Source organism: Colius striatus, chromosome 11 (genome assembly GCF_028858725.1).
Source record: "Colius striatus isolate bColStr4 chromosome 11, bColStr4.1.hap1, whole genome shotgun sequence".
Lineage (NCBI taxonomy): Eukaryota > Metazoa > Chordata > Aves > Coliiformes > Coliidae > Colius > Colius striatus.
Window position 1 is genome coordinate 25,791,330 of NC_084769.1, and position 12,189 is coordinate 25,803,518.

Sequence of the window (12,189 nt, forward strand, 5' to 3'; positions counted from 1 at the left end):
TTTTATAGCAATCACAAGTGTTTCAAGTACGTAATGTTTTAAGTACAAACTTTGTTTAAAAAAAGATTGTATGTGTTTTCATAAGCTGATAAATAATGTGGGCTACTTAGTATTTTTGTATTAGAGTAACAATTGAATTGTATTAGAAATGAAAATGAATTTTTTTTTAACTAAGCCAAACTGTTTTCCAGGTTAGCCACCATCCTCCCATTTCAGCCTGTCACTGTGAATCAAAGAACTTTGTGTTTTGGCAAGGTATACTTTTTTAATTCAAAACCATAAACTCTTTTTTATTAGCAAGCGCAAACTTTGTCTGTACAAGCTGAGCTTTGCATTTGGAACTTTACAGAATTTCTATACTTGCTATTTTTGTAGTAACATACTACAAACTGGTGCTTTAGATTACTTCATTCCCAATTCTCATTCTTAAGAGTGAGCAGAGGTGTTATCATTTCCCTTGTCTTCCCTTGCAGTCTTGTTTATACTTTTCTGCTTAAAAAGTGTTTCGCCAAGAAAATTATTTCCTACAAGCAGTTCTGTTTACATTATTGAACAAGCAGCTCTTTCTTTCCTTGTGTCTACTGGCATATGCATTTAATCTGTATTGATTGTTTTCTTGAAAAATTTGATAATAATGTAGCACAGGCATGACTCCTAGAAGAAAATCCAACTTATTTTTCGTTTTTATGACTTAGTAGTATTTTTTTTAGAATTTTTGGGGTTTTTTTTTGTATTCTCATGGCAACCTGATACTGCCTTGTTTTAAACTCGATGGTCTAGCATAGATTCTCTCATGCGCCACTCAGATTACTACAAGTAGGAGACTTTGATCTTTTCAGATTTTTAAATCTTTCACTATTATATTCAGACATCAGGTGGAAAAACAAATTCTGGGGGAAATCAATGGAAATTCTGCCAGTTGGAACCTTGAATGTGACACTTCCGAAGTAAGCTACTGTCCTGTTTCCTTTTGTTTTCAGTCTTTGCTGCAATCTAATCTGTGGTGCCTTGTGAATTGATTGAGGGAAGTGTATGCAGACGTCACATGAATTGTAGTGGTGAGAGTTAGTGCCAAGTTGAGATCTTTCCTTAATGTACAAGTGGGGGTACTTAAGATACATTTGGGTTTTTGAAGGAAAAATATACAATCTAGAAAGTGATAGGGGGAGACAGAAACATTTTAGGAGAGAGAACCCGTTTTACATGTACAGTAGTGATCAACTGTTCATTACAAGGCTGCAATATAGGACTGCTAGCAGTTAGTACTGTCCTTTCTAAGGCTCTCAATACTGCTAAGTATTCTCTCAGGTCAACAACTAGTAACAATGTAAGGTCATTTTCAAAATGTAAATAAAACAAAATGCATTCATGACATGTTGACTGAACACTGAGAAGAAGTTTCACCACGGGTAAGAGTAGTTGCAAGTTCTAAATCCTGAGAATATACAAGGAGAGGATATTTTAAACGTGTTTTCTGGTTTTGTAGTACTACTCCTGCTCCTGTGCATTGTAGCCAGCCTTTTTTTCTATCTCTTAACAGTATGGCATTGCTCCACCTCTTTATTAATCTAATGAAATTGTAGTAAATGCACGCAGAAGCACTTTTTTTCCTGTCTTCATGCTTGCCCCTCAGCTCTGAAGGAGAATGTGCTTTGTGCAATGTTATTCTCTCATTCCCTTGTTTGACAATAGAGATGGTCTGACACTTGAGTACTTGTTAAAGACAGAAAGGGATGATATGCCAGTGAGCTCCTACTTCCTGCTTCTTTTCTTGTTTACTCCTTTCCATATTTATTTTGTTCTATTTGTAATTTAATTTCAATGTAATTACTATTACATTGTCTGCTTATAGCCTAAATTCAGCCTTATGTTGATCTGTGGGTGACTGTCCAACTCCTAAAGGAATTATGGCTAAAGCCCTTAATGCTCTGAGGACGGTGAATATGCTGTGCAGGGTTTCAGTTGTTTATAATGCCTTGAATTGTGGTTCACAGGAGCATTCTTAAATTCTCTTTACTACCATTTAGGTGAACTTCTCTATATATGATTAATAATGTACCCAGAAGCCGTGCTTTTTAAAAGTAAACTACTGTTTCAAAATGTTTTGAGGAATATGGTCTTGTATTTATGATAATGGAGCTATATTTTGCTTTTTTTGTCCATAATAATAACTACTTGTTAATCTTTTTTTTAGGTACGGAGACTACTATGTCTGGAACAAAGTCACTACTTGCATACATAATATTCTTAGTGGGAGGAGGTGGATAGAACACTATGGAGAGATTACTATCAGAAACACAAAAAGCAGCGTTTGTATTTGTAAACTCACATTTGTCAAGGTAATATATGATTCTAATATATGTAATATATTAATAAAATTGCTAATTTTAAGCATACATCAAGCTGTTTTTTCAGTGTCCCTGAAATCCACACTCCATCTTTTGTCTTATCAACATTTGTAAAGATATAAATTCTTAAAGAAGTATGTTAAGAAGTATGACTCTTTTCCATTGAACATTTGGTATCAGCATGTTGCATTGCTATGTAGCTGTGTGCTATACTGTTGTTGGTTTTAGGTTAAAAATGAAATGTCAAATTTTTTCTGCTACCACAATGAAAATGCAAAGTTACTGTAGCATTCATTGCTGTTTTACTTCTGTCTTTACTAGAAATTGGCAGTCAATATTTTATCTCTTTAAATTAAGTAATGCTAATTTGCTTCATAGTATTTTAATATCCAGGCCAGAAACATATAAAAACATCACTGTTTAGCTATACTACTATCAATTATTTTCCCTAAAAATAAGTTTATCTTTATATTGCAACAAATTACATTGGTACCATTTCAGTGTTAGTGATGTGTTACTATAAATCTGAAATGTGTGTTTTGATGGATGTTCTGAGAATGGACAACTGGCTCAGTAGGTGAAGGTGTAAGAAATAAATGTGTCTAAGAAAAATAAGAGAAGAGAAACAGAAAGCAACAAATACCAACTAATAGTGACTGAACGTCTTCCCTGCTGAAAACAGCAGTGTGCTGCAGCCATCAAAGGATTTCCTTTCATATGCAGATATATTCAGTATTTCTTCATATAGAAAGAAGAGAGTTAGCTGTCTCTGATCTTGCAGTTTTCCAAGTATCATTTTTGCTGAATTGTGTGGCATTTGGGTTAAAGAACAATATACTTCCCAAATGTGCAGATAATTTATTTACCTTTTTACTAAAAGCACATATCAAATTATTCAGGGTTTCTTATATACAAAATCCATTAATATTCAGATCATCTTAATTTTGAATTCCGATACTCTTGGTTCCAGGCGTGCTGTTTGAAGACAAAATTTGGACAATTAGTGCTACATATTAAGATTCATGCAGTATCTGTATTGGCACAATGAGTGATGAGAAAAACAGTGTGAACTAGTAATTCTTTGTTAAACTTGCAGGTGAACTACTGGAATTCAAATGTAAATGAGGTGCAAGGTGTTGTGATAGATCAAGAAGGGAAGATGGTTCATCGCCTTTTTGGAAAGTGGCATGAAGGCCTATACTGTGGGATTGCACCTTCGGCCAAATGCATATGGAGGCCAGGTAAGAAGCTTGTAATACACTGGCAGGAAATGTTCTTACAGGGCTTAGTCTTCTATGTCTCTGACTCCTGGTCAAATATTCTGGGATCCTGGGGTGGTAACCATAAGAATGAAATTAAGAAAAAAAAGAATGAATGTCTGGGCCTACCTGCCTGCCGTCTCACAGAGAGCAGTGTAGGTTATTTGGATTTGACTAATAGGAAGTGACAATTTATTGAGTTTGTTGTCTTCATGCCCATGCCGTATTAACTTAAAGGATTGGTCTTCAGAGAGAGTGAGCTCCTGTGATTTCATTACTGCTTGCTTAGACACACTAAGATTGAATTAGTCATCATTTGCACCTATAGTATCTTTCATATATGCAGAATGATTATCCAGGATTTGTCACTATTGTTAGTCTTTTGAATTCTACACTGTATTTGGTAATATTTTGAATCCAACTTTGCCACCCTACTGTCTGCAATGTCTACTCCGACTCGTGGTTTGGCCCAGCTAGCACAACAGCACCACGACAGTTTCTCGCTCGATGCCCCCATTCACCCCCACCCTCGTTAAGATGGTGGAGGACCCAGCAAAATGGGAGTAAAAAGATAAGCAAGATTGTTGTGGATTGAGACAAGGGCAGGGAGGGCTCGCTGCCAATTATGGTTCTGGGCAAAACAGACTCCAGTACTCGACTTAGAGAGGAAAGTAGGAAAGTTTATTCTACAAGAAACAGAACAGAATAAAAGCAAAAAGGGAGTAGGATGATGAGAAAATTACAACCAGCACTTTAAGATCTCCCTCCCCCATCCCTCCTTTCTTCCCGGGCCCAGCTCACTGCTCCCGATATCTCTACCTCCTCCCCCCCCGCAACAGCTCAGGGGGGTAGGGAGTGGGGGATGTGGTCAGTCTCTCACAGATGGGCTTTGCCGCTTCTGTCTTCTCAGATGAGGATGACTCCTGGCATTCTTCCCCTGCTCCAACACGGGGTTCCTCCCCCGGAACACAGTCCTTAACAAACTTCTCTGGTGTGGGTTGTTCCCAGCAGCTGCGGCTTCTGCCGATACAGGTTCCCTCACACGGGACACAGTCCTTGGTGAATATCTCTGACGTGGATTCTTCACCGCGGTTGCAGTTTCTGCAGTTGCAAGGTCCCTCTCTCGGGACAAGGCCTCTTCTGGGCCTAAGTTTAATGAGCTGCTTTGTCGTGGGTTCCTCCCCACAGTTGCAGCTGTGGATATTGGGTCCCTTCCTCGGGACAGGGCCTGCTCCGGCCATAGTGATAAAGGGCCCCTCCTTCGGGACAAGGCCTCCTCCGGCCAAAATCACTGTCCCTGGCTCGGGGCCTTTAATGAAGTGAATTGCTGCCCCTGGTCCGGGGTCAGCTTTAGCAAAATGAGTCTCTGCCCCTGATGCGGGCTCATTATCAAAATGAGTCTGTACCGCTGATGCGGGGTCTTTAAAGAAATGAAAATAAATCTCAGCTTCACCAGTTCTCTCCATAGAATGCAGGGGAGTCTCTGCTACAGTACATCTCCTCCCTTTCATCACTGACCTTGGAGTCCGCATGGTTGTTTCTCTCACCGTTCCTACTCCTTGCACCACCACCAGCCAGAAGAAGAGAAGAAGGGGCAGAAGAAGGAAAAGAAGATGGAGGAAGACACCTCCCCTTCCGGCTTCTTCTTAAAAAGTGATCGTGGAGGCGTCTAATTGGCTCAGCCCCAGAAGTGGGTCTGGCTCAGAGCTGGGGAGAGTTGTGAGCAACTTCTTACAGGAGCCATCTTTGCAGCCCCTTCCCCCATACCAGAAAAGGCTGTCATGTCAAACCATGACATGCTGTTAGTGCCAAAAGTATTGGATAGTGCCCAGTCAGTCTGTGAGTAAGCGTTATGTTCCAAAACTAACTGTGAAGATCAGTTATTAGCTTTTAAAACCTAAATTTGGTAAGCCTGTTTTCTGGGAAACAGGAAACTGTTTAACTTGAAAATCTTGAAAAAACGAGAGAAGACTGTAAAAGTTTTGAATCATTAACATGTAATTACAATCTTTGCAGGATAAGCAGTTGAAATTAATGTTTAGTGAATGTCATCGCACCTAGAGAATAGATTTTGATGCTTTTAAACTGTAAGAGTAAAATATGTATTTTTGCTGTTGTAAATTAGTAAATAAATGTCTAGTGTATATGTAGACTAATAGTTTAAAAAGCCTTTTTTTCCCTCATGCATATTCAGGCTCCATGCCAACCAATTATGAACGTTATTATGGCTTCACAAGATTTGCTATTGAGCTCAATGAATTAGATCCTTTACTGAAAGACCTTCTTCCTGCAACAGACGCACGATTCAGACCAGATCAAAGGCAAGAATGCTTTTTTACACACATAATATTTGCTGGCTTAAGGCTCGATTTGGCTGAGTATTGAATTTTGTCTATGTCTTCACTACAGTCTGAACTAAGCTTTGGAGGATTCTGCTAGCAGAGAAGGTATTCACGTATTGCAGTCAAACTTCTGTTTTACCCTGTTGAGGGATGGTAGAAATCTTGTTGGTATAGCAGAGCTATAGTCCAATATTTGGGCAGAGGTGTAGGATTCACAGAATCACAGAATCTCAAGGGTTGAAAGGGACCTCAAAAGATATCTAGTCCAACCCCCCAACAGAGCAGGACCACCTAGAATAGGTCACACAGGAACTCATCCAGTTGGGTTTTGAATGTCTCCAGAGAAGGAGACTTCACAACCCATCTGGGCAGCCTGTTCCAGTGCCCTGTCACCTTCACAGTGAAGAATCTTTTCCTTGTGTTTCTTCCAAACCTCTTCTGTTCCAGCCCCTTGTCCTATCATTGGACATCAATGAGAACAGCCTCATAACAAACTGGAAAGACAGGCTCTGAAATGTCATGCACTCCTGCTTTGAATGGAATCAACATTAATTTCCCCTTAATTCTCAGTTTATAGTACTTCAATATTTGTGTTATGCTGAAATTACTAAAGAAAGTGTATGCCTTACTTTATAGGTCAGGGACATGTAACTGTGAAATCCCACCTCGATTATTATTATTTTGTGAGATTATGACTAGATCTGAAAGTGGGTATCACACTGGCTTGGCTTTGTCTTTGGTGATGATTTGTGCTAGAAAATCCCTTGTTCTGGACACTATATGATTGCTATAGGACCTGCTGTTATTCATACAGGCTTCTGGAGGAAGGAAATATAGAAGCAGCAGCATCTGAGAAACAAAGAATAGAGGAACTCCAGAGAGCTCGGAGGCGGTACATGGAAGAAAACAGCATTGAATATGTACCCAAATTTTTTAAGTGAGTCTGCTCATTTCTGTAGAAAGTCTCGGTTTTCTAGAGTGTGACTGAACAAAGTACTACAAGAATTACCATCAATATAGACTGTTAATCACAAAAGCCTGGAAAAGAGCAATTTAAAGAAAAATAATGACATACCTGATCTCTGCCTGAAGCAATTTTTATGTAGTTTAAAGCTTCATAATTGAAAGATCGTTATCTCACAATGGACAACAGCTATACCTGCCTGCTGTAACCCTTAGCCAATGTTTTATGAACTTTAGAGTGAAGTACAGTATTAGCATTTAAGATTGAACTATGTTATTGTTTTAAGTCATTGCATGAATAAAGTAATAGTGACCTGAACAACAATGTCATATGTATATGCATGTGTGAATGTGTTATTTATTGTGGTTGGAATCAATGATCTTAAAGGTCCTTTCCAACCAAAATGATTCCACGATTCTTTCTATTTTTGAGTGGATGGTGTTTTTTTCTTTGTTTTTCTTCTTAATTAAGCAGTCTTCTGAAACAAGAAATAGTCGTACTAAATAGCCTGATGTTTAGCGTGGGGAATCAAAAGTGAAAAGATTGAACCTGCTTGATGCAGTTTTGTAGTAGAAGATGAACAAAATACTAAGGACACAAGCAATATAAATGGTAAAAAACTTATGTTCTGCAAGCTAGATCTCTTGGTTGATCCCCTGCACATAATCAGAATCTGTAATGACCAAAGAGACTTTGTGTGACTATAAGACCTGCTTGCTGCTCAGACAGCAGTCATCTTAGCTATTTTCTAAACATTTTACTTTTGGCACAGGTAGAGGTTGATTTTTACTTTTAAATCCCTGACTGGTTTTGTGTCCTTTAGAAATATAAAGTCAGATTTAGTGTTGGGTTAGATCAGAGAGGTATTGAATTTGATTTCATATTGCATAAAAGCAGAGATCTATGATGAGAACATTTTTTTTCCTCTCTTGGTTTATTTTTTTTTTCCCCTTTCTACAGAAAAGTTATCGATGCTAATCAAAGAGAAGCCTGGGTTACCAATGACACCTACTGGGAACTGCGAAAGGATCCTGGCTTTAGTAAAGTAGAAATTCCAGTACTCTGGTAAACTGAGAATGTAGTTCTAGTAAACATATCACTCTGAAGAAAAAAGTAACTATGCACAATATGTTTCTTATAGCTAAGCGTGGTTTATGGGTCTACGGAAAACCCCATCATTCACATTTATATTCATCTTTGTAATGGACTTTTGAAAGTGCATTAGACCAGGCCCCTGACCACTTCTGGATCTTTTTAATTTTGCAGCAGCCATTGAAAAAAAAAAAAAAGAAAAGAAAAAAAAAAGAGAAAGAAACAGAATCCTTTTGAAGTTTCATACACTGAAAATTTAAAATAAAGAAGCAGATGAGATATCCAAAGTCACTCAGAAGAGCTGGTAAATGCTGAACTGCAACCGGTGCTTTAAACAGACATTAAGAGTAATGTAATTTAAAAAAAAAGGAAAAAAAAGTGAAAAAAATCCATTTTGTTTCAACTATTTTTGTTAAAAACTCTAGGGTCATAACACTGTCATTTCTGGCTTTAGGTTAGTCCCTTGATGTGATGTGCTTGGACTGGCCTTTGTTAAAAAGATATGCTTTTCCAGAAGCTATTCCCATTCATATGCCATTGTTCATGCCTTAAACAAAATATGAAGATGTACAGTAAATAATTTTAAAATATGTATGCTTAAGCTTGTGTGAAGGGCAGATTTTTAAAGCACTAGAATTTTATCATGATAAAAATACTAGAGAACTTGCTAACTGTTTCACAGGAATGAGATCTACTGTACATGCTTTAGCTGTGGGAAGCTGGCTGTCTAATCAGAGTGAAAAGAAACTGTGGGCTGGTTGAATTTCAGGCAATTTTGGTAAATGCATATGAATTGCTAGTCAGAAAGTTCATATTATAAATGACTGATACTGGGATGCAATCATCACTTTTACCACTGGCTGGGCATAGTCTCACAGTGACTCTTATTTCCCCATAACTATTTACAGAATTAGAATACCCTGAAGCTTTGCAACAGCATTAAAAGCACAGAAAGATTTCATTAGAAGGTCTCTGGCTTCTCTCCAGAAGGTGGATAGTACTGTAAATGAAACTGTTTTTGTGCCACACATACTGTTTACTGGCTCTTTTCCCCATTGACTTTTCTTATCTAAATTTATATTTGAGAGTATGGCTGAGGCTCCTACACTTTGTAGCTACTACTACTTCTGTTGCCAAATTAGATTTTGTGCAAAATTATATTTTACAGTGTTACATAAAGCTATTCTATATTTTTTGATACAGGACCAAGTCTCATATGTGTTGTTAAGTTAATATATGTGGGAGAAGGCTTGGCACTTTCTATTTTAAAAACCTCTGAAACATTAAACTGTAGGAGGGCAGACTTTAATAGAATGAAAAAAGTAATTTCATTAGGTAAAAACTGCCTGCATTCCTTATGGTATGGTCTAGTCTGCCATTTATGCATGTGTTATACATCCACACACTGATGACAGGTTAGATTTCCTGCTTATACACTGTATTTCTTTCTACATATTCATAGCTTATGTAGTGCACTTGAATTTTTCTATTTAAGATTGCTTCCAGTACTGAAACTTAAATAATTTTCTTAGATAGGTATGTGATCCTGTCAGCGAAGCTTTTTGAACAGTTCTTGGTAGATTACCACACATACCCAGCTCTCCATCTGCATCTTCCTTTTGCAGAGTCACGTCGCTATGGAACTGAGATTATTTTGATTATTTAACATGCATTTAGTTCTCCTCCTTATTTGTGTGGCAAAGCAACTGGCAGAGCAACTAGTTCCTAATGAATTACAATTCCTTCACATGCTTCTGTTATTAGGAAGATCTATAAAAGCCTCAAAAGATCATCTAGTCCAACCCCCCTGCCAGAGCAGGACCACCTACAGTAGGTCAGGAACTCGTCCAGGTGGGTTTTGAATGTTTCCGGAGAAGGAGACTCCACAACCCATCTGGGCAGCCTGTTCCAGTGCTCCATCACCCTCACAGTGAAGAAGTTTTCCCCTGTATTTCTTTGGAACCTCTTATGTTCCAGCTTGTACCTGTTGCTCCTTGTCCTATCATTGGACATCGTTGGGAAGACCCTGACTCTGTCCTTCTGACACCTGCCCTTTACATATTTGTAAACATTAATGAAATCACCACTCAGTCTCCTCTTCTCCAAGCTAAAACTGTCTGCAAATTAACAGGATTTCTTCTAAAGGACATTTTGAATTATTCCAGGAGTGATGACTTTTTCTTTCCTAGCTGAACCTAGCCCAATGGGATTTTTTTAATTCTGCAGTTGTTTTAAGAAAGTGAAATCTATCAAAGCTTTTGTTTTCTGAACCATTTATGGTTAACTTCATCTTACTTGTTTTAATGACATGCTATGAAACAAATTGATACATTGTGTGCAAAGTAGCGGTTAATGATTCTGTGTCACTTGCCTAAACACCAGTATTATTAAACATTTGCCCACTTCATGCTTCAGTCTTTGTGTGCAGTTCACTGAGATATTAGAAAGCATTATGTACATAAGACTGTAAGTACATTTGAAAGACAGAAACTGCATATCTTCAAATTTTTTTTAATGTTGCTTTTAAATATAGAAATAAGGTCTTTAGTTTTACAGTGTTCTGCCAGTGCTTTGTTAATGACGTTATTTGCAATGCAAACTGAAAGTTTGTGAACACTAAAAATGCTCCTGTTAATTTTTAATTATTTTTCAAAAATTGTTTATTTGACACTCATTGGAAGAAAAAGAATAACATTTTTAGCATTAAAAAAAAACCCTGTGATATGCCAAATCTGTCTATTAAAGGTACTTTTCAAGCCTACTCAATGTTAAATTAGTACATTAGTAAGTAGAGGAAACACAAAACAATGCATTACAGAATATTTGCAGTCTATCAGAAATTGAGAAGTGCTAGCAGGTGTATCATAAAGCAGTTTCACACAGTGCATAATTCTCTGGATTCTGTGCAAAATCTTTTCCTGCAGCCTTGAGGGGGGATATCATAACATATTTTCCACTGTTTCTAAAGACAGTGCTTTAACAGAGGGTGGGGATGGGGGCATCTATCCAAATTACAATTTTTAGACAGCCTCTGAAATTTCACCAGCTTTCCACATCGCCTTTCAGTGTAGCACAGAAGAGGGTTTTCACATTGCAGTGACAACACACTGTTGGCCCCTTTGCAGCCTGGGACCCGTCATAAGTGCCTCCTGCTTTTTGTCACAGCTGCTCCTCAGCTGTCCCTTCCCAGCACATGGGATTTTTCACCCCAAAGGCAGACCTTCACTCTGTTATTGAACCTGGTGATATATAGCCTGATACTCAAAATGAGCAATGTCCTTCTGATTGAAACTCTGCATTAGGCGTGCTATCTTAACTTGTTAGGATGTCGTCTGCATCTTTGCCCAGATCACTGTTGAGGTGTTAATTTACATGGGCCACAAACTTGACCCCTGCAGGGCTGTCCTCGTTGCTGGCTTCCGGTGGAGCATAAGCCATTGACTATTAGCCTTCAAGTCTGGGGACCTGGGCAGTTTTCAGCCCACCTCATTCCATTAGCAGCTCAGTAGATTTCATTGCTATAATTTTAGTATGTGATGAAAATGACTGCAAATCATTTGACATTTAAAATATTTTAAGTTCCAGCTTTCACTACAAAGGCATATTCTTTGCTTTTTCCTCTCTTTTCTCAAAACATTTAATTCTATTGAAGTACACAACCCTTATGCTTTTATTTCATAATAATGACCTGTGGTTTCAATTAATATTTTAAAACTATATCTTAATTTGTTCCCTGTTCTAGTACAGTGGATATGATAGGGTAATAATAGCTGTTTTCATCAAATATAATGTCTTATAAAGACCTAAATAGATTAATTCCTATTTTAGATCTATATTAACAAGATAGGAGATTTTTCAGCATATTAGAAATTATTATGTTGTTGGAAGATACAATTTGAATGAGTTGATTTTCATACAGTATTACTGTGAATAAAAAGTTGTCTGAACACCCATTCTAATTTTAGACAGATGTAAGTTGCACGAGAGAAGCTTTTTCTGTATTTGGCTTTAAAAGTGAGCTCCCACTATAATACTCTTTTCATCTTGCAAATAATGTTACCCTTTTATAATTTCTCATTTTGAACTTCTCTGAATGGGCTTGTATGACATCTGTGGGTTTTAATTCAATAGCACATGGTTGATGGATGTTGAGGATTGCAGCACATTTACATGATAGTTTTGAA

The 12,189-nt window shown here is 37.6% G+C and overlaps 1 protein-coding gene across 7 annotated transcripts in view; it reads left to right on the forward strand.

Moving 5' to 3' along the window:
* Positions 1-11,557, forward strand: part of OSBPL6 (oxysterol binding protein like 6) — a 98,051-nt gene extending 86,494 nt beyond the window's left edge. For 4 of the 7 annotated variants that reach the window (XM_062004855.1, XM_062004854.1, XM_062004858.1 and 1 more), the window contains 5 exons: positions 192-255; positions 869-947; positions 2,195-2,339; positions 3,445-3,589; positions 4,518-4,965. In XM_062004855.1, the coding sequence (XP_061860839.1) occupies positions 192-255; positions 869-947; positions 2,195-2,339; positions 3,445-3,589; positions 4,518-4,930 (846 nt within the window). In that variant the 3' untranslated portion in view covers positions 4,931-4,965. Of the gene's footprint in view, positions 1-191; positions 256-868; positions 948-2,194; positions 2,340-3,444; positions 3,590-4,517; positions 4,966-5,801; positions 5,929-6,763; positions 6,887-7,873 lie in introns of those variants that run through there. The other 3 variants (XM_062004856.1, XM_062004860.1, XM_062004859.1) reach the window with 1 other exon arrangement.
* The last annotated feature ends 632 nt before the right edge of the window (positions 11,558-12,189 follow it).